This window comes from Protomyctophum parallelum (assembly GCF_964188405.1).
Source record: "Protomyctophum parallelum genome assembly, chromosome: 7".
NCBI lineage: Eukaryota > Metazoa > Chordata > Actinopteri > Myctophiformes > Myctophidae > Protomyctophum > Protomyctophum parallelum.
This window is the reverse complement of record NC_139705.1, coordinates 5,152,161-5,179,094: the sequence shown is the minus strand read 5'-3', so window position 1 is coordinate 5,179,094 and position 26,934 is coordinate 5,152,161. Positions and strand designations below refer to the sequence as shown.

The following is a 26,934-nucleotide window of genomic DNA, read 5'->3' as shown; positions in this document are numbered from 1 at the left end:
TTTGACACCCTTTCTTGGATTCAACTGTAGTGCTTTATTTTTTTATTATTCTCCTCCCTCCTCCCCCCCCCTCCCATTATCTTGTACTGTACATTGGAACGAGAAGATTGATTTAATCTTAGCAACAAAATAAATGGAATACCGATTTAGTATAATTAATTATCATGAACCCTGTAACTGAACGAACGGACTAAGAAGAACTCAAACTGCTCAAAGAGGGTTCCCTTACTCTCCTGGAACTGTACGACCCGTAACACGATGAATGTTAACCCCTTTTGGTGTCAGCATCATGTCATGCTTTAGCTATTGAAAAATAGCAGATCTACAAGCTCATAGCGCGCCACCGAGTGGCGCGCTACGAGCTTGTAGGTCTGCTATTTATTTTTTTAAATGACTGACGACTGACATAGAAACGTAGCTTTTTTAGAATCTGATCTCAGGTCAAAATGGGTTAATAATAGAAATGTAACAACTATGAAATGTACTGTGATGCCCAACATGACCCACCTGTTTACCGAAAAGAGAAAAAAAAGTAAAAAAAAAAAAAAAAAAAACCCAACTGTAGTGCTTACCATGTCCAGCGTGCCTGGAGGAACGTTCTCCTTCTGTTTGCCACAGTAGGTGTCGAGGTGATCACTCTGTGAGAGGCAACACAAGATGGAGAGAGCAGAGGTTATTGATGATTTCTGTGTGTGTGTGTGTGTGTGATCTCGACAGCATTGTAAACGACGAGGGTAAACTTCAATGCTCTTACCGAGAATAAGGAAAAATAGACAAAAGATCATATGCAAAATCTAAAAACAGGCCAGATACACACTTGGAAGTCAACTTCTTGTATTTTAAGTGTTGCAATAGTTGGTGTGAGAGAAGAGGAGGCAAAGGACAGGGTGAGATGGAGGGCAGGGTGAGATGGAGGGCAGATGATTCGCTGTGGAGACCCCCGAAGGGGAAAAGCCGAAAGGGAAAAAAAAAAAAGAAAAGAGTAATAAAACACGTTACTTGTAAGCTTGTAAGAGATTTTGCTGTAGGCAACAACGGAAAAGTGGACCAATCATGGACGCGTTATTATGTATCCCACCAACGTTCTAGGAAAGCCCTGCTGTGATTGGCCAGTAGTCGTTGTGATTGACAGTTCTCGTTTTTGCGACCAGTCATTAGCCCTACAACTAATCTCAAACCCTCACCCTAAACCTAGCCTCCCACGGGGCAGCACACCTAAACCTAACCCTAACCCATGTCTAACCCATGACTAGTCTAAACTGCACGCCCTAAACCTAACCCGAACGGCCTAACCTCAGTAAAACTATGCCTTCCCGGGAGCCAATCAGACACATGGAGAGGCGGGTCTACCCTAGAATGTTGGTGGGATTCATAATCACGCATCATGGACCAGTGGGGGAACCACAGTCAAAGAAGTATACGCTCTCTTTACAGCTACCACTATATGTGACCAAATTTGACTGAGGGACTGCCATTGGATTTTTTTGTTTTATTCACGTCGTATGGAAGCAGGGAATCATAGCTTCAAATTGACATATTGGTTGTTCAGTTTGACCCCACCAGTTTTGGAGATATGGCTTACAGAGTAATGTCTTGCGGAAAAACAGCGAGTTGAGAAAACAGGACCTGAAAGGTTCACTTCTGTGTTCTCTAACATTACACCTATAGCTACATGTTCAAGCATTTATTTCATATTTACATTTTCAGCTCCGACACTTATTTCAGACATGCTCTAGTATGTGAAGAGTCTGCCTTGTGCTATTAACTCACTTTGGAGAGAAGAACAACAACAAAAAAGTTCTCTCCTGGAATTTGCGCGATGGCAGTCTCTCAGTCAAATCTGGTCACACGCATATATAATACCACTAAAGAGGAAGGAGACAACTCACACTGACTGAGTTGGGGAGGACTTCCTGTTTGGAGATGGCAGCCTGGTAGAGAGCCATCCTGTCACGGAGAGGAGTGGAATCCACAAGACTTCCATCTGACACAGAAGAGAGAGAGAGAGAGAGAGAGAGAGAGAGTCATTGAGTTATACTAAGAAACGCCTTGATATACCTCCAACTCACTGTGTGTGTGTGTGTGTGTGTGTGTCAAAGTTGTTGGATTCAATTTATACTATTGTGAATTCCATCACCATTCTGGGTGGGAACCCCTTTTGGTGTTTTAAACTAAGCATTATGTAATACTTTAGCTATTGAAAAATAGCAGATCAGGTCTGCCATTTATTTTTTTTAATCGTGAAAATGCGGCACAAATCTTTGAATATGGACTTTTTTTTTTTTTTTTTGACGTCAGGCCTAAATGGGTAAAAGTAATTCTGCTGTCCAGATATTAACTAGTGAAACAGCCCAGTGCTTCAGTATGTGCGTCACCCCCCCCCCCCCCCCCCCCCAGCCCAGTCAAATTAACCAGTGGGCGGGAACACCTTTTGGTGTTAGCATTATGTTATGCTTTAGCTATTGAAAAATAGCAGATCTACAAGCTCATAGCGCGCCACCGAGTGGCGCGCTACGAGCTTGTAGGTCTGCTATTTTTTGAAAAATCGAAGAACGACTGACATAGAAACATAGCTTTTTCAGAAAACGGTCAGGATGTAGAAGACATTTATAGAATCTGATCTCAGGTCAGAATGGGTTAAGTCAACAGAGCTGTGGTTGGTTGGTACACAACACCAGGTCGGGTCAGTTAGTGTGGTACAGTAAAGGGGGGGGGGGGGGGGGTGGGGGGGAAACCAGAGTCCGTCCCTTTCCCGTGCGTCGTCGCTCAGCGTTCTGCTGAGCACAGTCATTCCTCCATGCTCTGGTCATCACTTTGAAACACAGGAAGGATGTAATCCATCCCAGAAGATGTCAGAGACTTTGTACATTTGGGTAGGTCATGGGTTATGAATGAATGAATGAATGAATGAATGAATAGTTTATTTCGATCTTACAGAGGGAGACATTACACAAAAACAGTTTACTTTTTCTTTTGTGATCAAAAAGGCATAGGCAGAAGCTTAAAGCTTATAAGTGCCTATCCTTATCTCAACTTGCTCCAACATGCTGTTGAAGACATGCATAACAATCAACACAAAAAAACAAAAAAAAAAAAAATTACATTTATAGAAGAATAGAAAATTAAACAAACCAAAAGCAAAAACAGAAAATAAAAACAGACACGACAAAGACAAAAGAAAAAAAGACAGGAAAAAAAAAAGACAAAAACAGACAAAGCCAAATGTTATACTAAGTCCAACTCTACATACATTGGCATTTTGGGTAGGGCATTTGTAACAGTATAAAGACGGCCTCATTCACAAACATTTGTTTCTTAGGTCTTGTGATCAACTAGATTAACCCATTCTGAACGGGGACCCATTTTGGTGTTAGCATCATGTCGTGCTTTAGCTATTTAAAAATAGCAGATCTACAAGCTCATATCGCGCCACCGAGTGGCGCGATACGAGCTTGTAGGTCTGCTATTTTTGGAAAAATCGAAGAACGACTGACATTTTTTAGAATCTGATCTCAGGTCAGAATGTGTTAATCAGACCAGTGTGTGTCCAGTGGAAACCTTGTATGAATCTGATCTCAGGTCAGAATAGATTAAACAGGGGTGCCCACACTTTTTAGACTTGAGAGCCACTTTTAAAATGACCAGCTCAACCAGATCTACCCACCAAAAAGAATATATAGGCCTATTATCCCATTGCTGAAAATAGTTACCGTAATTTCCGGACTATAAGCCGCAACTTTTTACCCATGATTTGAACCCTGCGGCTTATACAACGGTGCGGCTAATCTATGGATTTTTACAGCTAACGCAGAGCCATCTAAGGCTCTGAGCTAACGAAACGGCCACTAGGGCTTATAGTCCGGTGCGGCTTATATACGTACATATTTGGGATTCTCCCTAAATTTGGCTGGTGCAGCTTATATCCAGGTGTGCCTTATAGTCCGGAAATTACGGTACATATTAGGCAAACGCACTTGGAATGGGAAATAGAGAGAGAAAAAAAAAAAAAAAAAAAACTAAGCATTTTGGGTTTGAGCTTCCCATTTTGTGAAGTCACTTTAATTCAAGTGGGAGATGACAAAAAATAGTTTTTGTTTTTATTTAACTCCTTGATGGCCAAGGCTACGTCAAGCCCATAGACTGCCATGTTAATTGACGTAGTAAATCAACAAATCCCTCCAAGCCAATGACGTTATCTGCGTAGTAGACGTACTGCCCTGTCAGTACGTCTTTTTATAACAAAATATTGCAATTGTTTGACATTTTTTTAATTATTTTTATGTAATCTACCAAAAACCGGCCGAAACCCGCGCGATCGTGCACTATCGTGCACGCGCGCCGTCTCTATGTGATCCGCGGCAAAAAATGTGATATTTTGGGATGTTCCTGGCCGTTTTTAAGCTTAATCTGACTAAGTTATGACAAAGCTAATGTTAGCTTAGCAATCCGGACGGACAAGCTATAAACTAGGGGTCAAATTAGCTTCCTTTGTTTACCTCGTTTGACAGGAAGTGATTTAGCCAGATTTAACACTTTTGTCAAAATCAGAATAATGGAACGTTCCTGCCATCAAGTGGAACTTCTGGGTATTACTTTGAAATCGAAAGTAAGACGTGATGTATTGTATTTAGATCGCTGATCCCTCTTATTGCATTAAAATGACGAATTAAGAAATGGGGCATTGGCCAGCATTGGCCAGATTTGGCGACTTTTTGAATGGCAATCGAAAAATGTGAGATATGACCACAATGTCATGAAATGTCTCATTTTATAGCTCCAAGTCACTACTTTACAATGAAAAAATAATTATGATTATAGCTTGTTCCATCGTTTACTTATAAGCTTTTTAGTAGACCTTGGTTTCAGTGATAAGTCAAACCAAGGTGTACTAAAGTGCTTATAAGTAAACGAAGGAACATGCTAGGAACATATTTTGTTTTTCGGTGTAAACTAGAGATGTGCAGCTTTAAAATGAGATATTTCGTGACATTGTGGTCATATCGCACATTATTCTATTGTCATTCAAAAAGTCAGCCAAAGCTGGCCTAAGGCACAATAAGATGTTATTAAGGTTGGCAACTTGGCCATTAGTGGGTTAAGTTATATATTCTTTAGGGGCATGTCATGTGGTCTATACCTGCACAGCCTGTGTGATGTACTGGTAGATCACGATCTACCTTTTGGGCAGCCCTGGAACTAGAAGAACTAAGAAAGTACCCTCTACTAAACATGCACCATTTGCGCGTGCATGCGTGCGTACCTTCGAGCAGCTGGTCCATGTTGTCTACGTTGCTGCTGTTTCCTCCACTCCTTGTAGGCTCTCTGGTCACCTGTTAAAAAAAAAAAAAAAAACACACACAAACAGGGCCTGGTCAGAGTTATGAAACGCATTCAACACTCACACACACACTTGAAAAGTGTACCTAAACCTACAGTCATGTGATTTATCACATGGCACACAGTCGTTTAGCACAAACCACCGGGCGAAGATCAAAGGGGGGGGGGGGGGGGGGGGGATCAAAACGTGAATCCAACAGGGCATCAAAGGGAGGAAAAGAGGTGCGCGGGTGGCGTGCACCCTGTCTTAGCATGTTTTAATCCCTTTATGAGCTCAGGGACAGACAACCCTGTCTGAACACAGCAGCTGGACAAGAGACAAGTGAGCCTGAGCCTGTAGTAGGTGCCACGCATAGACAACCATCTTCACAGAGATTAGCAAAACCAGGCCATTTAGTCGCATGTTAATGTGTTCCAAGTATATTCTGCACAAATCAGGACTGCTCGAGTATGGCAAATATACTCACTTTGGTCAATATTGAGATCATGATTATTTGACACGAGTATTCACTGACTTTAGAAACATCATTTTGAAATCGAAGAACGACTGACATAGAAACATAGCTTTTTCAGAAAACTGTCAGGATGTAGAAGATTTTTTTTTTTAATCTGATCTCAGGTCAAATTTGGTAAAACAAATTGGTAGTATTGCCTTCTGGACAGTGCAGACATCACGGTGTAATACATCTTGCACGTTATTTGTTGTTCCTTGCTAGACTCCTTTCTAAAACAGCTGAATTGGTTTTACCCTTCTTGTTGAGCAAAAGCTTTGTTTCCTTCATCTTGGGCTTGAGCTGAACTAAACTTGCCCACAGCCTAACGGAGTGAGTTTGGGCTTTTAGGGAGGTGCTCTTATTTATAACGCCGGACAAATTGAGAGCATCCTTGTCTAATGGAATGCGATACAATACTTAAAGGGACACTTCACCCTTTTTGCAAAAAAATATATGTTAATGACGTTTAGAAGCTTTAGAACACTTTCCCGGGGGTCTTTATGTGTGTAATATGTGGTTTTAGATATTTTAGATTGTAGCAGTGAGACACTGGGCTCACTTCCTTCCTGGACTACAATTCCCATAATACTTTGGTGCACTGCTCCTCCTTGTGGATGGGGAGGGCTGTCTTACTACACATGAGTACACATGTAGTCCAGGAAGTAAGTGAGCCCAGTGTCCATGACATCAGAGACACTGGGCTCACTGCTACAATCTAAAATATCTTAAACCACATATTACACATAAAGACCCCCAGGAAAGTGTTCTAAAGCTCCTAAATGTCATTAACATATTTTTTTAGCAAAAAGGGTCCCATTAACTCATGTTTAACAAAATTCTTCACTTTAATAAAATGTCAATTGGAAATCAGATGTATTGAGCAGGCTGAGGCAAGCAGCCCTAATACAAATGTACACTTGTACACTCTCAAAACGTCTCCAGGTCATGCTCTCCAGACAATAGGTTCTTGCAACAACAAAACATGGCCTGCAGTCACACACACACACACACACACACACACACACACACACACACCTGGCCCGGGGGCCACAAACACTTCCAACAGTCTTCAATCTAATTCTAACGAGGTATAAATTAGGCTCTCACTCTTTACACCTGGACCAACACATTCTCTCGACCAATATACGCTGGCCTGTAATTTGGTTGAGTGGCATATTTGACTTTCAAAAGGTTTTTTTTTTACAAGCCTGTGGAGTTACCAGCACTGAGCCAACTTGTTCACCTGATCCCCAGAGGCTGCTGGGTCTTAAAGCGTCCGGTCATGTGCAGGTTTCGGCAGGTTAGCCTAGTCGGAGGGTCTGGTGAGACATTTATAATGCACCGTACACAGTAATGCCCCCCGTGTTCTTTTTTTAAACCCATTTTGACCTGGGAACGATTCTACAAATGTCTTCGAAAATCCTGACAGTTTTCTGAAAAAACCTATGTTTCTATTGCTGCTCAACCTTTTTCATGTCACGACAAGGACCCCCCAAAAATGATATGAATTTGGCCGCCGACCCCCGTCTGAAAATAGTAGCAAAGATTTGAGTTAAAAATGTTCGCTCTGAAAGAATATTCAAAGATCTGCGCTACATTTTCAAGATTTTTCAAAAATGGCAGACCTACAAGCTCGTAGCGCGCCACTGAGTGGCGCGCTATGAGCTTGTAGGTCTGCCACCGGACGCTTGTAGATCTGCTATTTTCCAATAGCTAAATGATAACGCAATGTTTAAAGCACCAAAAGGGGTTCCCGCCCCAAAATGGGTTAATTTGGTGGTTACATTTGTAAACGTAAAGATGTGCAAAAAAGGAGAAATGATCACTGATGATTGTACTGTTCCAAGGAGGGGATTTGGAAGAACGGTTTCATTAATTAAAATACAATCGCAGAACATAGAAGCAACAAAAAAAAGATGATGGTCGCCATTAATAACTTTTGACTAAAGTATATCATACCCATAAAGTAGCTAGTATGCAACCCAAGTTTCAACAAAGTACCCAAAGTTCACTTTAAGGAAGCATAAGCTAGGTGTGTGTGTTATATAGTCTGCCTGGGAGACCATGAGAGAGAGAGCATAACGAGGGGCTAGGTGTGTGTTACAGTCTGTGTGTTACAGTCTGTGTTACAGTCTGTGTGTTACAGTCTGTGTGTTACAGTCTGTGTGTTACAGTCTGTGTGTTACAGTCTGTGTGTTACAGTCTGTGTGTTACAGTCTGTGTGTTACAGTCTGTGTGTTACAGTCTGTGTGTTACAGTCTGTGTGTTACAGTCTGTGTGTTACAGTCTGTGTGTTACAGTCTGTGTGTTACAGTCTGTGTGTTACAGTCTGTGTGTTACAGTATGTGTGTTACAGTATGTGTGTTACAGTCTGTGTGTTACAGTCTGTGTGTTACAGTCTGTGTGTTACAGTCTGTGTGTTACAGTCTGTGTGTTACAGTCTGTGTGTTACAGTCTGTGTGTTACAGTCTGTGTGTTACAGTCTTCCTGGGAGACCATGAGAGAGAGAGAGAGAGAGAGAGAGAGAGAGAGAGAGAGAGAGAGAGAGAGAGAGAGAGAGAGAGAGAGAGAGAGCATAATAATGAGTGGCACATAAAACATGCAGTCACCGAGGAGGGAGGCAGTCTGATGATGGTTCTACCCCATGCGGTTTAAAGATGGGGGGGGGGGGGGGGGGTGGGCGGTTGCATTGTTTGGTGGCGCTTCATAACACAAGAGTGTGTGCGACTGTGCGTGTGAGCGTGCGTGCACACAGTTGGGGGGCTGGGGGGGGGGGGGTTAGTGGTAGCAGGATGTAAACAAGAAGCAGGGCCTACACAAGGTCGGGCTGGGTCTCAGGGGGTTTGATAAGCAGACTAGACAAAGAATCTGCCTCTAAGCCAGATACTATAAGCTTTGCAGACCTACATAAGCCCCACCCTGTGCCTGGAGTGACCCCACTCACACACACACACACACACACACACACAGAGAAATGAAAAGGAAGTCTTATGTATTGTGTACTCACCTACAGCAAGCATGGGTCACAGAATTTTAGAGAGCAGCCTTCAATATAACCAGCCGAAAACACACACATTTCCGATGTTCAAAGAGAGTTGATTTACTTGATTCAAGGCGAAAAAAGGAACCATTGACACAGTGCTAAACTGGCCGATGAAACGGTCCTTGAGAAGCCAATTTGTCTTACTTTCGTGCCGCAGAAAAGTCAGCCAGTGTGAAGCTGAAAAACAAGACCTCATTCAAGCCTCAATGAAACCATTTTTAGCCCCAGCAGAGAAGTCAGTGGGGAAAAAAAAAAGACAAAGTGGAGAGTGTTTTAAGACTAAAGCAGTAATAAAACTACGTCTCGGTCAAAAGGGGGGGGGGGGCCCTGTTCAGAGGCACAAAAACAAAAGAGTCACGCAGCAAACACCATATGGAGGTCAAAACTGAAACAAAACCAGTACCATATCTACCTCTGGGTGAAGGAGGAGGATCCGTTAACAGAGAGAGAGAGATGAACGGATGGAGGGAGGAACCTCTTTGCAATGAAGAGAGTCAATAAGACGGGTCTCGTCAGGGCCCTAGTTCTGAGGAGGCATGCTCTAATCTACTCCTAACTCAATTCCACCCATTAGCACAATATAACACTGAGTCCAACTACAGAGCAGAGACAGAGAGAGAGAGAGAGGGACCAGTGTGGCTGCTATGTCCCTGAGTCAGAAGAGAGGAGAGCGAGCAAGGGGCAGGGCCTCTAGGGATGTGGTGGGAGGAGGTTGCGTGAGGGGAGGATACTATGGATTTGGGGGGGCAGGGCGTGTGTGCGCGCGTGTGTGTGTGTGGGGGGGGGGGGGTGGGGGGGGGGGGGTGGGGGGGGTGTCTGGATCCATGTTACCCACGTTGGGAGCAGGTGTTTCGGGTGGGAGGGATGATGACGACGTGCAGTAAAGGGAGGGGGTAAAGTGTGTCCCGTGTGTTGCTATAGGGTTTTTGTTTTGTTTTTGTTTTGTTTTTTGTGGGGGGGGGCTTCTTTTTCTCTTTTACCGTTAAAATCCACTAGCCATGGAATAGAGACAGGCACGCGACGGGGCACCATGTGAGGGTGGTGGTGGTGGTGGTGGGGGGGGGGGGGGGGTGTTGATGCAGAAGAGGAGCAGCTGGTAGAGGGGGGGGGGGGAGCTGTGTGAGGAGGAGTATATGGGTGGAGCTGGGGCCAGTGACTGGGGGGGGGGGGGTTTTAGGGGGAGACGTCACGTAGGGAGGCGAAGGTTGGTTGGTTGGTCTGGAGGCGTCTTAGGTCAATTAATTTCAGAGCACGTCTGCTTCATGACTGCACGAGTCTCCCCCTTGGGAGTTCAGAGGGGAGAGGGAGGGAGTGTTCAGACAGGGGGGGAGAGAGAGAGAGAGAGAGAGAGAGAGAGAGAGAGAGAGAGAGAGAGAGAGAGAGAGGGCGGGTGAAAGAAGCAAGACATGAGGAACAGGGGCTTCCATGATGGACCCAGAGAGAGGAAAGCAAAGGGATGAGAGAGGAATTAGGAGAGAGAGAAGCAGCGAAGCCGACAGAAAGGAGAGCAGGAGAGGAGAAAAGGGAGAAGGCCGGCGATGATGGATGATGGGGTGGGGCATTTATCTTTTGATAGCCTTTGGGGGAGACGCCGGAGTCATCTGAAGTGGATCAGCTGTCTTTAAAGTCATGAGCCTTTGCGGGCCTACCATTACATCAGCGTTCTGGGGGAAAGGGGGGGGGGGGGGGCCTCAACAAGAGGAGCACGCGGGGCACAGGACTGTGGGCACTTGACTGCCGCCACAACCACAGTCTAGCCCGTTCTGACCTGAGATCAGATTTAAAAAATGTCTTCTACATCCTGACAGTTTTCTGAAAAAAAAAAGCTATGTTTCTATGTCAGTCGTTCTTTGATTTAAAAAGAAATAGCAGACCTACAAGCTCGTAGCGCGCCACTCGGTGGCGCGCTATGAGCTTGTAGATCTGCTATTTTTCAATAGCTAAAGCATGACATAATGCTAACTAACACCAAAAGGGGTTCGCGCCCCCAAAATGGGCTAGCACAAACTCTGCAGGCATTTTTAGCCCCGAACATTTTACCCCCCACCAAAACAACTCCCTCTGATTTACAGAGAGGAGGAACAGTCGGACTCAAGTCACTGGGATACGAAACATTATATCAAAATGATCTCAAATCCCCTCTATTTACAGCACTTAAAAAATGTCCCCCCCCTTGATCAGTCAAGTCAGGAAATGGTGTGGCGGCATACGTATAATATTTTCTTTGTGATGGGATTATAGTCCTTGCATTAAGTCTTGGATCATTCAAAGGCTCAAAACAAAAACCATCCCTGTCTCAATATCCAAGATTAACGGCGTACTTTCTAGAGCATAAACCTATAGGCTGCAACAAAAATACACTCATTTGACTCGTAGCCCGACACTCAAGTCTGAAATTTTATTTCGTTTCACTTGAATCACCAGGAATTATTTTTTTAATGGCAACGATTAGAGATGTCCCAATTCTCTATCGGAAACGGAAAAGTACCGATATCGGCCCTCATTTGTCATATTGGTATCGGCAGAAATATGCCAGTCTAACCGCCGATCCGACACAGGGATAAGGGGTTGGCAAGTAAATACAATATTGGTTGGCGCATGTGGAGTTTGCTTTGGAGTTGCCCAAACTGCAAGTGCACGTTTGAGTGAGGAGTCTGCTATAAACACAACACGAGACATATAGCTATATGGCTATAAACACAACACGAGACATATAGCTAGATGGCTATAAACACTACACAATATATATAGCTAGATAGCTATAAACACAACACGATAAAAGATAAAAGATTCACAATAACGAATAATCAAATGAGCGGTGACATGTTGGGACAGCGGATCGACCAGCAGTCTTATAACTACCAGCGATACTTTTTACACAACTTAATTTGTCTGCATTTTCTGTTTCAATAGGTCGTTTCCTTCATGTTTTTGTATTTAGTTTTATCCTTTTATTTTATTTTTTATTTCAGTGTGGTGTTAACAGTGTCTCTAGGTGAAAACTGAAAAGTCTTGTTTAACCCATTTTAGGCGGGAACCATTTTTGGTGTTTTAAGCATTCTGTTCTACCTTAGCTATTGAAAAATAGCAGATCTACAAGCTCATAGCGCGCCACCGAGTGGCGCGCTACGAGCTTGTAGGTCTGCTATTTTTGAAAAGTCGTGAAAATGTGGCGCAAATCTTTGAATATATATTTCAGAGCCAACATTTTTAACTAAAATATTGGCTTCTGGGGGGGGGGGGGGGTCCCTGGAACTACATATTTTGAGATGGGGGGGTCTGTGGCCCAATAGAGATAATTCTGGGGGTCCTTGACATGAAAAATGTTGAGCACCAACTGACATAGAAACATGGGTTTTTCTCAAAAATGTTCTTGCTGCTCCATTACCGTTGTGATAACGAATAAGCTAACGGATAACGTTTAAAGCAGGAATTTCACACAAATCACATCAGGGAGAGCAAGTGGGAGGAACTGGGTCTGACTCATGGTTCAAAGGGGTGAGGCCGAGGTGTGTCTGCTCAGTGCTAGGCAAAGCTCCTCAAAAGGAGAACATGAACATCCTGTGAGTTATTTACTCCACATTTCTGGAGGCGGTTTCTCAAAGCTCCACATATTGAATAAGATTGTTACTGATATTCAATGGCAGTGTGTGGTGATACAGTATGCAGATTTCTTCCCTTTAAAACCCATTTTGACCCGAGATCAGATTCTAAAAATGTCTTCTACATCCCGACAGCTTTCTGAAAAAGCTATGTTTCTGTGTCAGTCGTTCTTCGATTTTTCAAAAATGGCAGACCTACAAGCTCGTAGCGCGCCACTCGGTGGCGCGCTATGCGCTTGTAGATCTGATATTTTTCAATAGCTAAAGCATAACATAATGCCAACACCAAAAGGGGTTCCCGCCCCAAAAGGGGTTCAAATAAACTAAATCTTTGTTTCAATTTGATCCCGAGACGTGTGCACATAAAACAACATCTTATGAAGGAAAAGCCAAGGAATCTGAAGATGTTCAGTTAAGATTTTATCAAATGTTATTTCTCTGAACATTATGCATTGTTCCTCCCTAGAACATCTCTGATGTTATAGCATTTAAAAAAAAAAAGCATTGCTCCGCTTCTGAAAACCTCATAATGACTCCTTCTGTTCTCTCCTCGTCATCATTAGTAAATGAAGCCTCTGTCTTGGCCAGCTTCAGGGTGCAAACCACTCACATGGCCGCACCGTGAAGCATCCTCGCCTTACATGTAAGCACGACCTCCCGGAACGTCTAGCCTAGCGGAGCACCGCTTTGGTGTTTGGTAAAAAATAACCATAGCAGCCTGCAGGGTGTGAAATGAACAATGGGGACGAGAATGAGTTCATGTTATTGATATTTGCCGGGGGAGGATGTTAAAAAAAGGTCCAAGTTTCTTCTAAGTCAGCTGAGGAAGAGAAATGTGTTTTGAGGGCTAGTCAAGCGAGGCAGCAACCATGTGACTGGTAGCATGATAGCACTTGAAGGGGGAAGCTGACCTGAAGAACAAGCAAGACACTATTTACATGATGATGATGATCCAAACGCCATCAGAGACGATTTATGTTTCAACTGTGTAGTATGTACGTAGTATGGGCCATAGGAGGCCTCTGCTATGTTTCATCAGTTTCAATTGAAACGGGCCTCCACCCTCAGGGGGGCCTCCGAGCTCTGACTGCATCAGTCAACCCCCCCCCCCCCCCACCCACCACCCTTGGCCCTCTCTCCCTCTCTCTCTCTCTCTGCCTTGCTCTCCTCCACAATGTTAAGTTACACCTATTTCATGTTATTAATCTGGGTAAAATGTGCAGCATTTGGAGGTAAAAGGGACACACAAAAATTGTGAAGGGACGACAGGATGAGAAGAGGTGTTGTTGCTGTAATTGTCGATAGAAATGGCTGCGCACAATATTGAACGGTGAAAACTATTTGCCAGAGTATGGCATTAGGGTCAGCGCTGCAGGCTTTGTGAACCTTTTAACGCATCACACAATGCGAGCGGTAGTAGTGCCAGCAAATGAGTACAATCATGAGCATTTCTGCACTTATGTACGGAAGGTGGACTTGCCTTATTGCTCAGGTGCTCTCCCGTCTCAAACATCATCTTGAGGCTGTTAAGGGGGACGTCGGGCTTCTCCAAGGCGGGCACCTCGACCGCCGTCGCTCCGTCTCGGTCCGAATCTCCCCTGGGCCTTTTCTCCATCTCTGCCCGGTTGTCGGTTTCAAAGAGAAGACGGGATGACTCGGACTGAGATTCAGCGGTCCGGGTCTGGGAGAGAACTTCCGGGAGGGTTTGAGCCCTGGTCAGGAGTTCTTGTCGCCGGACCTCAAAGCAAGCCTTCGATTTGGGGGTTAGAGCCTGGAACTCGATCCAGGAAGAGGGTCTAGGCTTAGGGCTCGCCGTGTTGAAGACGCGGGTCGAAGGTGGCTTCTGCTGCTGCAGCTCCCAGCGTTTCTTCAGAGCACTGAGGTTTCCACCGAGGGCTGTTGGTGGCAAGGGTTCCACTACCTGGAGAACACCAGTTGGTACCCGGTTATTAAAGGACAACTTTCGGGGGTTTTTCCAACCAAGGTTCATGTTATAGGTTGTTATTAGAGAAAGTAAAAGATGAGTGTTATTTCTTTTTCATTTGCTGCTTTCTTTCGTTTTAGGGATTTTAGCTGTTTTTGACAGGGGGGCGGGGGCATTCGAGCATAGGGCTAAATATGTATTTTTTTATTAACATTTTATAGCGATTTCTTTAATTATTTACTATAGTCTTAATAAACCCCGGGAAATTTCATCTGGCCACAAAAGATCACGAGATCTACTGAAAGTGTCAAACTGACATATTGAGCCTATGACACACAGTGTGGCTTCCCCCCAGTAGGCTACCTTCACATTCAGTAGATCTTGTGATCTTTTCTGGCCAGATGTAATTACCTGGGGTTTATTAGGACTATAGTAAATAATAAAAAAAAGAAATCGCCATAATATTTTGTAATATAATACATATTTAGCCCCATGCTCGAATGCCCTAAAACAAAAGAAAACAGCAAATGGAAGAAAAAAAAATAACACCAATCGTTTACTTTCTCTAATAAAAACCTAAAACATGAACCTTGGTTGAAAAAAAAAACTAAAGTTGTCCTTTAAGGTTTTTTACCACCTAGGTTTCTAGGCATTTTAATAATTTGATACAATATCTATTTCTATAGTGTGCTTGGTTTTATTTTTAAGGGCGCTAGCCACTCCGATACATGGCTTTTCAAGAGGACATCAAATCGCAGCCAAGTCTATGGGACTTTTAATGTTTGTTTAGAGCTCTTATAACCTAAATCTTTAAGTCTATGGACTATGAGGATATTACAATGTTTGTTTAGAGCACTTTAGAGAATACTATAAAGCCAGCCAAGTCTGTAGACTTTAATGTTTGTTCAGAGCCCTTACGACGTAAATAGTTTGCCAGCCAAGTTGTTTATGGAATGGATCCCCATTAGCTGACGCCGGGGCGACAGCTAGTCCATATAAAATGCATACAAAAAATACATACAAATACATACAAGTCTATGGACTTTAATGTTTGTTTGCGTTTAGGGCACTAAATGACGTCATGTAGTGCCCATGTCAGGCCCTCACGTCACACAAGTGACGAGATTCTTTTTGTTTTAACTTCATGGAGCACCCCTATGGTATAGGTGAGGTTCAAACAATCAGGATGGAGCATTTCAGAAAAAACACTCAAAAATTCAAACTCAAACTCAAAAGGTTTTCTAAACTCTGGCACACATTGCATTGTATAGTGTGATCAACACCAAATCATCTGGTAAACGATAGTATGCTAAAACAAAAGCATGCCGTATGTTTGCCGAATACAGGTTTATTGTACCATTGAAATGACACTTGTTAATATGGCAAGGGTGTACTAATGTAGCCCCCATAGCCACATCACCACACTTGGCTGCAGCCGCGAGAAGGAAGGAGGAAGAACAGATAACTATCATTCTGTATCACAAAGTGTCACACCCACTCACAGAAATAGTCACACACACACAAGTCCTAAAATATGACTAACTTTTTTTCGAAATCCCTTGGCATTACGTCTAAACCTGTTCTTCATTTACTCTATGAATTCCATCATCGTTGAATCCATGCCATTTGAACCTCGACCAACTGTTGAGTGAGGCTAGCAAACAGCTAGCAAACTCAATGTAAAAATGTTCACACACACTGTGACACACACACACACACACACACCATCCAGACATCTATAGTAGCATTCATGAAAGTAAACCAAACAAGAGGAAACAACACAATAGAGGGGAAATGGAATGGGAATAAATGGAAATAACAGAGGCGACAAGGAACAAAGAACCATTAGCAAGTCAGCATGCATTCTATTGACCTGACTGTACTGGATATTGATAAAGAAGAGAACACATTTGTTGCAAACCCAATATATGAAGAAAAACTTCCTTTAGACAAAGGACAGTATACAGCATAAAAACCTGAATAAAAAGGCTGATGACCTGGCTGTCCAGTTGGCAGAGAAGCATGTATGTGTGTGTGTCTGCTGACCGGCTGGAAATGTTACAAGCTGTCCCAGATGTGAAGCCTTGAGAAGTGATCAGATCAGCATGAAGGAGCTAGCCCACCCCCTACACCACAGAGAAACACAGAGAGAGGAGAGGGGAAAGGACGGAGGGAAGGAAATACAGAGGGAGGGTGGGTGGGACGGAGAGAGAGAGAGAGAGAGAGAGAAAATCAGAAACAGAGAAAGTCAGCGAAGGAAATGGTGGGGGGGGGGGGGGGGGGGGGGGGGGTAGTGCAGGAAATGAGAAAAAGGTAGAAGGAGACTGCACGAAAGGAAAGCTTCCATTTTTAGCTGTGAAGAATGCTTTGGTTCTCAAAACTAGTTTTAGAAAGAGCTTTGGAAAGCAACATCTTCGTGCTCCGGCAAGACCATTATTATATAAAATAGTCCCCCCCCCCCCCCCCCCCCATCTCTGAAAGTTAACATTGTACTCTCTCATCTCCCATCCCCGTTTTACAATGTTTCTTTGCTTAATTGTAGCCAATTCGTTCTGTAATGCAGTTTTGGTTCGTGACGGCATTGGCACTAAAAAGGGTGAAGAAAAACAAAATCACCAAACCCCCTTTTAGAAACTGCGGGCGCCCGCTGGTCTAGCGGTCCAGGCGCATCGTGCCACATATAGGCTCCGGCCTGACAGCGCGTCGCGCGTTCGAGTCCCGTTCATGACAACCTTTGCTGCATGTCTCTCCCCTTCTCTCTCTCCCCCCCATTTCCTGTCCGTCTTCACTGTAACTATCAATAAAGGCACAAAAGCCACAAAAAGAAAAGAAACGGGGTAATGTAAGTGAAAGTTAAGTTTGCACTTAACGACTCATAAGGTCAAGGTAGAACCTCCACCCCAAATCGGCCTCATGGTGGCGCTACAACAGTGGGTCATCAGACAATACAAATATTTGTTTCCCTGGATTCCTTGGATCACCACTCTCCACATATAGGCCCAGGCCATGTGTGCCAATTACATTTTGTGTCATTTTCTTCAAGACACACCTTTTGCTACTACTCCTACAAGTTTTGTCCAAAACATACATGACCGACACCACATACCTCTGGGGGTCATGTAATCAGGATGTAAAAGTCTTTATTTTTCTGATGCCATTCTAATCGACTGCCTTCCGGAGACAAAACACAGACAAATTGACAAAACACAGATAAAGCAGCAGCAGTACTCAAAGAATCCAGAGGGGGGTAAGAAATCCGGTTAGATTTATTTTTCTGTCTGCCATTATATAGAGTCCAAAACTCCTTAGAACTGAGCTCCCTGCCTCCCTTCGGTCAGTTCAAAGGAATGCTCCAGAACATCTTTCACCGCGATTGCTCCTGCTTCAATTGATTTATTTTACTGACGGTTGTTCTGTATATAAGTTCCTTTGTAATTTACCCTGATTTATAATGTCGTTTGATGTATTATCTTGCGACTGTATTTGATGTATTGTAACCTCGGCTACGTTGAGAATGAGGGCTTTCCCTCGACTGTATTCAGAGTATAAATAAAGGTGAGAAAGAAAGAAAGAAAAGTCCCGCCGCAGCAGTGTTGTTTTCGTCGACTAAAACTAAGACGAAAAATGTTCGTCGACTACCTTTTTTCACTGGCAAAACTACATGGAAACTACATGAAAACTAAGCTACGATGACTAAAACTGAGACTAAATATACTGACAATTTCGTCAACAACAAATAAAAACTAGACTAAAATGTTAGGAAGGGACTAGTGGACAAGAGATCCAGTATAAGTCATTTTACAATTATATATTTATGAAAATAGCCGATCTACAAGCTTATAGATCGGCTATTTTCAGCAAGTGTAAAACTGTCATTAGGACGGCATCAAAAGGCCCACCAAAATACATTGTAGTCGACTAAATCAACTGTAGATTTCGTCGACTAAATCTTATGACATTTAGTCGACTAAAACTAGACTAACACTAAAACATTCCAGGTGACTAAAATGTGACTAAAACTGAATTAAAACGATTCAAAAGACCATGACTAAAAGTAAAATCTGCTGCCAAAAACCACACTGCGTCGCAGTCCCGCCGCAGTCCCGTCCCTTTCATGGTTTAACAAATAAGTGTTGGTTTCCGTTTTTCTAATTATTTGTTCGGCCCAAAAACATTTGTGTTTATTGCCACGAGTTTCACTCACCATCCGAGTTGGCTTTGTCAGAGGCTTACAGGTCTTTAAATGAAATCGGAATACTTTCTGAAAACGTCTAATGGGAAAAATGAACGGGAAATTCTCTTCCAGGGCTCCAGGCCGCTTGTCGGGGGTGGGACTGCGACGCCCTTATGTACACGTTGGCAATTCTTCCACCGATTGATGGCATGACTAAGGGCCGATTCATACTCCTATTTTAGAGCCGAATAAAAGTCGGTTCGGCGCTGCAGAGCCTACAATGTGACGTCATTTGAGGTTCGGGGGGGGGGGGGGGGGGGGGGCGGGTACCGTCCTAAAGTCGGCTCTTCGGTGCTACTGAAAATTTCTGACGAGCCGAAATCATTGGCACTACAGCGCCGAAACAGCGGTAAAATAGGAGTATGAATCGGCCCTTTCCATCAGACACCGTTGTGAATGTTCCGACTAGATTGGTCTTTTATTAATTATTGTGTTAGTTTTACTTATATTACACCTCGTCTAATACCAATACAGTATCTTGTTTCATGCACTGTTAGAACAGCCATGGCAATCAACATTTCACAGCACAGTGAGTGATTGACAAATAAAAACTAATTTAATCAATCTGGAATATACAGTAGGTGTATGTGGGACAGAGACACACATTTCATATTCTATACGTGGCACATACTGTACATACCGCTTTCTTCCAGTCAGCGTTGCTCTCCTCTGCAGCCATCTGATACCTGAGGAAAGACATTGGGGAGACAAGAGGGTGAACGCTAATTGCATGACCATTTTGTGTGACCTTTTCAAATGTAAAGAAGGAAAACGATATGCACATCCCAGTTTCAGAATACGGTGCTGGACCCCAAATAAATGACTGAATGGAGGAGAAAGTGGAATGTCCGCAAACGATATAGTTCTGCTCCCCGTCTTTTTTATTTCAACCTAAATACGACAACGTTTCACCCCTCCGGGCTTTGGGGCGAAACGTTGTTGTATTTAGGTTGAACCGTTGAAATAAAAAAGACGGGGAGCAGAAGAAAGCCCGGAGCCGGGGCGCATGATGGAGGGTAAAGGAACTGGTTGGAATAGCGTGTTAATTCCTTCCACGCGCTACGTCTAACCAGGGAAACTCCCCCCTGTCAGGTGTAAAGGAGCAACTTGGACACTCAGGCATGAAGGAAGCATGAGTTCAAGTCCGTTGCTCTCCCCATGTCCCCCACATAATGGGGACTAGGTTGGCGGAGGGTGTGTAGAGCCCAGGATCACATTAGATGATTGACACAGGGGTGAAAAATGGGTTACAGAATCGTGGGATAAAAAATATATTTAAAAAAAAGAAAGCCCGGAGGTCGTATTCATGTTGAAATATAACCAGACGGGGAGCAGAACAATATCGTGTGCGGACATTCCACTTTTTTTTCTTTTCAAAAAGACAAAACATCTTCCTCACTCTGCAATTGGAAATCTTCCTTCTTGCCCAAAAACATTTTACACTCAAAAGAGTTAAATGTACACTCTTGTACCGTGTATGACGGAATTCTCTAGCTCAGTTTCTACTTTGATAAAGAAACTTAAGGAAATGAATGTGTAAAATGGGAAGGCGATATTGTTTAACGTCAAATGTCTCAGTTTTACTACCACGTACATCTCGTCTCAAGTAAGACTTCTACAGAGGTGTGCGTGTACTTTTTTATGGAGGGCTTAACTGGGGGACAACTTCATAGTGTCTACATTGTTTAACATCCAAATAAATTATCCAGCCGTTTCACTTACAGTTCCTTCCTTTCTTTCTTTTTTAAATATTTACTTTTGGAATTGTATGCTTTATTCAGATAGGATAGTGAACAGAAATACAAGACAGGCGAGTGGGGGGCGACATGCAGTAAAAGTGCCTGTCGGGTCAGATCCGAATCACGGTCAACTGCAAGAAAGACTAGCCTTAACCCATTTTTAACTAAGCATTAACTAAGCATATTGAAAAATAGCAGACCTACCGAGTGGCGCGCTACGAGGTCTGCTATTTTTTTAAAGTTGTGAAAAGGTGGCACAAATATTTGAATGTATATTCTTTCAGAAGACTTTATTTATTTCGACGTCAGGCCTAAATGGTTTAATTATGTGGTATACTATAATACTATGCTCTTACAGCTGTGATCCACTGGGACTTATTCCTTACTTTCTTAAACAAGTAAACTTTGCACATGGCAGACACTCTATGACAGAAAATACAAATACCCATCGTCCTCCATCCACAGAAATGGAACAGCACTAACGCCTAGTGGTGAGATAGAGTAAACACAGGCATTTGGCACTGAACCATCTCGGTTATGAGTCATTTCAATTTGATACCTTTGGTTAGCAGATAAGGGGAAACTGTCAGCCCTCAAAACAAAGCCCAGTCATTAAAAATATATATGTGTGTGTGTGTGTGTGTGTGTCAGATAGAGTATATATATATATTAGCAAATTATGGTAACTCGAGTAACTGGTTTGGGCTGATGCTAGCATGGATAAACACTTCTGTGGAAACTAGGAATCAGCAGAGAAGCAAGAGCATGTTGCCAGGAAAAAACAAAATTGACAAAATGCAAGCATCAGTGGGTGAGTGAGACAACATGAGTAAGTGAGTAAGCCGTTTATGAGAGTGAGGCAGAGAGACAAGAGGTTGACGTTTGAGTGAATTTGGATTCTTACCTGGAGAAGCGCTCTGCGATGGCATTATTTTTACCCCTGGTGCTGATAAGTGACAACTCCCTGGCAGTGACTCGAAGGGACTGGGATTGCCAGTGCCTGCGGCTGAACGGAGCTACAGATGTCATCTTGATTGTCTGTGATGTCTTATCTGTCTTTTGGGGTGGTGGTATAGCAATAACTCACTTGTATGTATGCAGATCTAGAGCAGGAGGAGGGGGAAAACAACAACGTATATGACAACAAACAAAGAGACTCCTAACAAACATTGAACCCATTCTGGGCGGGAACCCCTTTTGGTGTTAGCATTATGTTATGCTTTAGCTATTGAAAAATAGCTCATAGCGTGCCACCGAGTGGCGCGCTACAAGCTTGTAGGTCTGCTATTTTTGAAAAATCGAAGAACACTGACATAGAAACATAGCTTTTTCAGAAAACTGTCAGGGTGTAGAAGACATTTTTAGAATCTGATCTCAGGTCAAAATGTGTTTTTAATACCGAGTGGAAGATTTCCCCAAGCATAAGGACAACTCTTGACTTTACAGCCGTTTACAGTACATCAGGTAAACAGCATACAGTAAAAGTAAAACTCACTGCATACCATTACTCGCAGACTGCATGACACGCACAGGCCACCGCAGGGCAACAGCACAGAGACAAAGTAAATGTCCTGTATAACTGTGTACCTCATCCACATACCTACTGTAACTTAACAGTGCTACATGCATCGCCAAAGGCATAAGTCAGACTCAACTCATCATCATCATCATCATCATAATGTCAACACAATCAGTATAAGTAGTAATAGTATCGCCATGACTGTGCAGCCAGTCAACAGGTTGTGTCCACCCACCATCTGTTGCCTCTTCAAAAAACCTCTGGGGAAACGGATCTATTCATGAGCTCACACGAGACTCATTTTGCCGTACGACCAAATATACAAGTGCCATTTCCCCAGGCCATGTCCTAGACAAGGGGACTACATACGTACATGCTTTAATATATTACATCACTCAGAAATGTGTGATGTATAGTTTTTGTATACAGGGACAACATGTCCCTACCTGTGGCCTGATCACGTCACAGCCAGGAAGCCGACTACGAGCTGACACAAGCAGCAGCGACAAAATAAAAATACATTCGTCAACAGCCCCTCTGGGGTTGGTATTATGGGCTACTCGTTCCTTCCCGTCATAAAACAGGCGGGTGAATGACAGTCTGCCATGATTGCATGCTGGATTGTTAATAAGCTTGTCTTGTTGTCTCAGATCATAGCCAAGAATGTGTGAAGGTGTTGACAGTGCAAACAAGAGTCACTAACAAATCATTACAGTCCCAACTCGTATAAGAACAAACTTAGACCATCAACTAAACCCAGGTATATTTTACCCCAAGAAATATATGCCATAAATAATATTTATCAGGAAAATATACATTAATAGGCCTACATGGCAATTTGATTTAGTTACTCTTCTTTAATATTTCAACATGAAATGTCACAAAAATAGATCATCATGGGGTGGCCCTATGAGCCCCATCCTACGCAAATCTGTGAAAAATGTGACGTTTTTTACAAATATTCCTAAAAAAAGAAAATATAAATGGGTTCTCCTTTGGTCCATGCACTCCTGGGACATGTTGCAGTGGTCCAGTGGGAGGTTTTGTTTAACCTCTATCACTAATCTGGGGTGAAATTCACCCGAACACCTGCCTGTAGAATAAACCAGGGATCTGGGCAGGGTGCCTTATTTATACTGTAAGCATCATGAAGCTATACCTAAGGACCACCCACCCACCTTAGCTACACCTGCAACTGCAACATGAAAATCAGCCGGGTTTATATAGGGGTTAAAATAAATGACCATGAACATCTAGGATTTCCAGAACTATCATGTAGCCTAGCTCTGGTCCATAGCCTTACTGCCGTTGCATAGAGCTATGGACCACCAGAGCTACATGTAGCTATATAGCCTAGTCCTAGACCTAGACTACGAAGACGAGAGCTTTTTACATAACTATGTAAAACACTAGCTACCGTATGCAAAGCTGTAGCAACCATATGCAAAGCTGTATAGCTACCATATGCATAGCACTGGACCAGGGCTACCCCATATGCAAAGCTGTGTAAAAAGTTTGCCAACAAGAAACATATAATCTGACCGACGTCACGCTAAAAAGGTGTTTGTAAAAACAAAAGCCCACGATTTAAATAAAATACAGGTTTCAAAAACAGTGGTCAAATAGAATATTCTTTCTCTCTAAAACAGTGGTCAAATAGGATTCTCTCTCTCTCTCTCTCTCTCTCTCGACACCGTAATTGTCTTGAAATAATGTTACCCACCTGTCAAGGTCTTTAATATTGCTTGTCGCAGTGGGTTTCCCTCCTGTCTAGATGTGCAGTACTTCTCACTCACTAGTCTCCAGTAGCCCAGCTGCTCCTCTTGATGGCTTGGCTTCTCTTCTTACAACAGTGTCAGTGCGCTTGAGTAGGTAGTGTTATGTGGGAGTAGTCAAACCGCCACCCCTATTATATTGAACTCCACTTGACCAATAGCGACTCGGCATTCACGTACACCTTGCAGGTATGGGGATTTTCTCTTCCAATCAGCGGCTTCCTTTCTGTGTGAAAGGTATTTTGCAAGTCAAGAACAGTAGCCTGTGGGCTTGTGGTGTTGAACAACATGGCAGACAAGCAGTAGAAGAGGGGGGGAATCCCACACTGGATTCCTGGAAAATGAGCCATGCAGCCCCAGACTCCTGCCAGCCTGTTTTCTCATGAGGTCAAGGGTTTAGAGACAGAGGATGTGACTCAGTCATTCACAATCCTTACAGAATGCACCAAAGAAGGGGAGGAGAAATGGGTGCTCTCAGACAAGAGGTTGTTTATTGCACAAGGCAATGAGAATGCTAAAACAGCTGTCCATGGTATATGGTGTATTATGTATTTATTAAGTGTGTTGGTGTTCTAGCTATATGAGATAAATATTTACATACGTGAGATAAAAAAACTTGTTCGACTAGTTGGATAGACTGTACATAATGTTCACTCGTGTTATTTTATTTTATTTGTATTCAATATAGGCTAATGTTGTTTTCATTCATTCTGCAGCAGGTCGCTTGAGAGAATAAGAGCAATTCTAGTTCGCTGGTGGTACTGGGTTTTTCAGCTCCATCAGTGTCACATCCCTTTGCTTAGACAGTTTAATCCTAAACACATGATGGCTGTGATTCTTCTAGTGTAGCGGTGAGCCTCCTGCACCTTGCCTCAGTGTTCCCAAAGCTCACCCTACCAGACTCTAATCTTAACAAGTCAGCAGCACTCAGGATTTCAGAGAATTTCATAGTAAAGGCAGAAGCTTCTTTGATTTCTTGTTTCAGCCAGGACTTAGGTGATCAGGCGCCTGGAACTTTTCCTCTTTCCCATTTTTTTATTAGGACTGTATCAAACAACATGTCAATTCTTCATGTTTGTGTTAAGGATGGCAGTGTTGATTCCATCCAGAATTTTGGTCCCAAATAACTTATTCTCAACTGGCTGTATTTCCACGGATGAAACCTACTGATTTTGGCAATTCCTCTAGTGCTACATTTGGGCCCAAAATTGTCCATTTCCTGTTTTATATAATATAAAACAGGAGATGTTGAAGCTGTTATTTGAAATCAGTCAGGCACGTGCATAATAATTATGATATATGACCCCAGGAGGACTAGCTGACTGCCGCGGCATCAGCTAATGGGGATCCTTTTCAAATAAACAAATCCTTTTCAAATAAGGCAGGCGGAGAGAGTATGTTTTGTTTGTGTGTGTGTGTGTGTGTGTGTGTGTGTGTGTGTGTGTGTGTGTGTGTGTGTGTGTGTGTGTGTGTGTGTGTGTGTGTGTGTGTGTGTGTGTGTGTGTGTGTGTGTGTGTGTGTACAGCTAATCTACGGCATCGTTAACCCGGTCAATGCCACATTTTGCACACACACACATTTGTTTTTAAATATTACTCCTCCAGATTCTGTCCAAAAAATCCCGCTAATTATTACACAGTATCTCTATAGTCATGTGTTCAAGACAGATCTGTCCGATATTTCATATTCCATCCTAATTGGCTAACATTGGCTTTCAAAGTTTGCAGGATTGGGCCGTTTTGAAGAAAAAGCCTCAAATCATGTATGCAGCGTGCAATTTACATGAAATCTTTCACAGACCTTCCTACTAGGCTGGGGAATATATATTTTTGGAACAAAATGCCTCAAATCATTCAATTGCCATCCAAGGCGTAAGAAGAAATGGCACCCTTTTCACATTGGCCTATTATAGCGCCACCAGGAGGCCACAACCTGATCTGGCCTTTTGATTGATTGATTGAAATATGTATTAACAGTTTGCAGAATTGCAGTACATTTCAAGCACAACTCAATACAAAGACTGTTAACTGTGAGTGGACGACCCAATAAAGCATTACACTTGTTTACAAGAGGGTCCACCATGTTCAAATCATCAAAACATTTAGAGACGTAGCCTACAATTAGACACTTCTATATAGCCAAAGAACAGAACAGGAATTGATCATAAAGGAGGTATAGACCTGTGCCCTGAGGGGCACTTTTTCTAGTTTGTCATGATTCTGGTGTTGTTTTTACATAGGCCTGCAGTCAGTCTTATATGTACATGTTATCTCTTTGGTATGTTCTGTATGGGTGTGTCACATATACTGTCATATTATTTGATTTACTGTATACCCTGAAATCTTGAATAAACAAAACAGCAGTCAATCTAGTTACGACCGTATTATTTCTCTGTTCTTTCACTATTCTATATGACAAAGTTAATGGGCCCATATATCACCTCCAATAGCTATAGTCCACATTATACTGGTTATTATCAAAAGTGAACTGCATTGTGAGATAGACATCATGATGCTAGCCATGGCACACCTATCTAGGTGCCATCTGGAATCAGCAGCACAGTCAAATGGCCGTCTTGGCGTCTTTGTCATCATGCCTAACTCCCGGTGTCATGGTGACAGACAGGCCCCATCATGACTCATATTATATCCGATGACACGGGCAAATAACCGTCTGGAACCATAGACCTATGGCTATATGGTAGCAATGGCATCGAACCTATTTTATGTATTGTGGAATGATGTTCTCACCCTCATGCAACAGCCATGAGATTACTTGTTTGTATGTTTGAAGTTGGCGATTGGCTGACAGTGCTGACAGACAGAAATGCTGCATTACGCATTCTGCCTGGTTTTTATTTTGCATGTTTGCTCATGCTCTCTCTCTCTCTCTCTAGGTTGTATATTCAGTCACTCACTCTCACCTCAGGCTAAAGGTTATGACTGAGTTGTATTGTGCACTTCAAATAGTGAAGGCAAATAGCAAATTGTTAGCCAATTTTAATAAAGGATGACATCACTATGTATCAGTGGGATCGGCAGTTCCGGACAACCGGATCACATCATGCCTATAATGGGCATGTTGGTTCGGATCTGTGGTTCTGGATAACCACATATCCATCCGACTCGACGCCGGGCACTGCACTCCCTTGGGTCCTCTGCGATGTGTGTGCAGTGTCGGAGGTTGATCGGTCAGACTCGTGAGCCGTGTGGTTCCAGACAACGGTCGGATCAACGGTTCTGGAAAAGACGCCTATCCATCGGGACC

General features: G+C 43.1%; 1 protein-coding gene across 5 annotated transcripts in view; it reads right to left on the bottom strand.

Annotated features, from left to right (window-relative positions):
• lima1a (LIM domain and actin binding 1a) overlaps positions 1-23,740 on the bottom strand; it is a 30,411-nt gene extending 6,671 nt beyond the window's left edge. For 2 of the 5 annotated variants that reach the window (XM_083769603.1, XM_083769605.1), the window contains exons 1-7: positions 23,616-23,740; positions 21,278-21,476; positions 19,275-19,320; positions 13,957-14,397; positions 5,261-5,330; positions 1,890-1,984; positions 573-638 (exon numbers count right to left, since the gene is read on the bottom strand). In XM_083769603.1, the coding sequence (XP_083625729.1) occupies positions 573-638; positions 1,890-1,984; positions 5,261-5,330; positions 13,957-14,397; positions 19,275-19,320; positions 21,278-21,402 (843 nt within the window). In that variant the 5' untranslated portion in view covers positions 21,403-21,476; positions 23,616-23,740. Of the gene's footprint in view, positions 1-572; positions 639-1,889; positions 1,985-5,260; positions 5,331-13,956; positions 14,398-16,397; positions 16,531-19,274; positions 19,321-21,277; positions 21,564-23,615 lie in introns of those variants that run through there. The other 3 variants (XM_083769607.1, XM_083769604.1, XM_083769606.1) reach the window with 3 other exon arrangements.
• Positions 23,741-26,934: the final 3,194 nt, after the last annotated feature.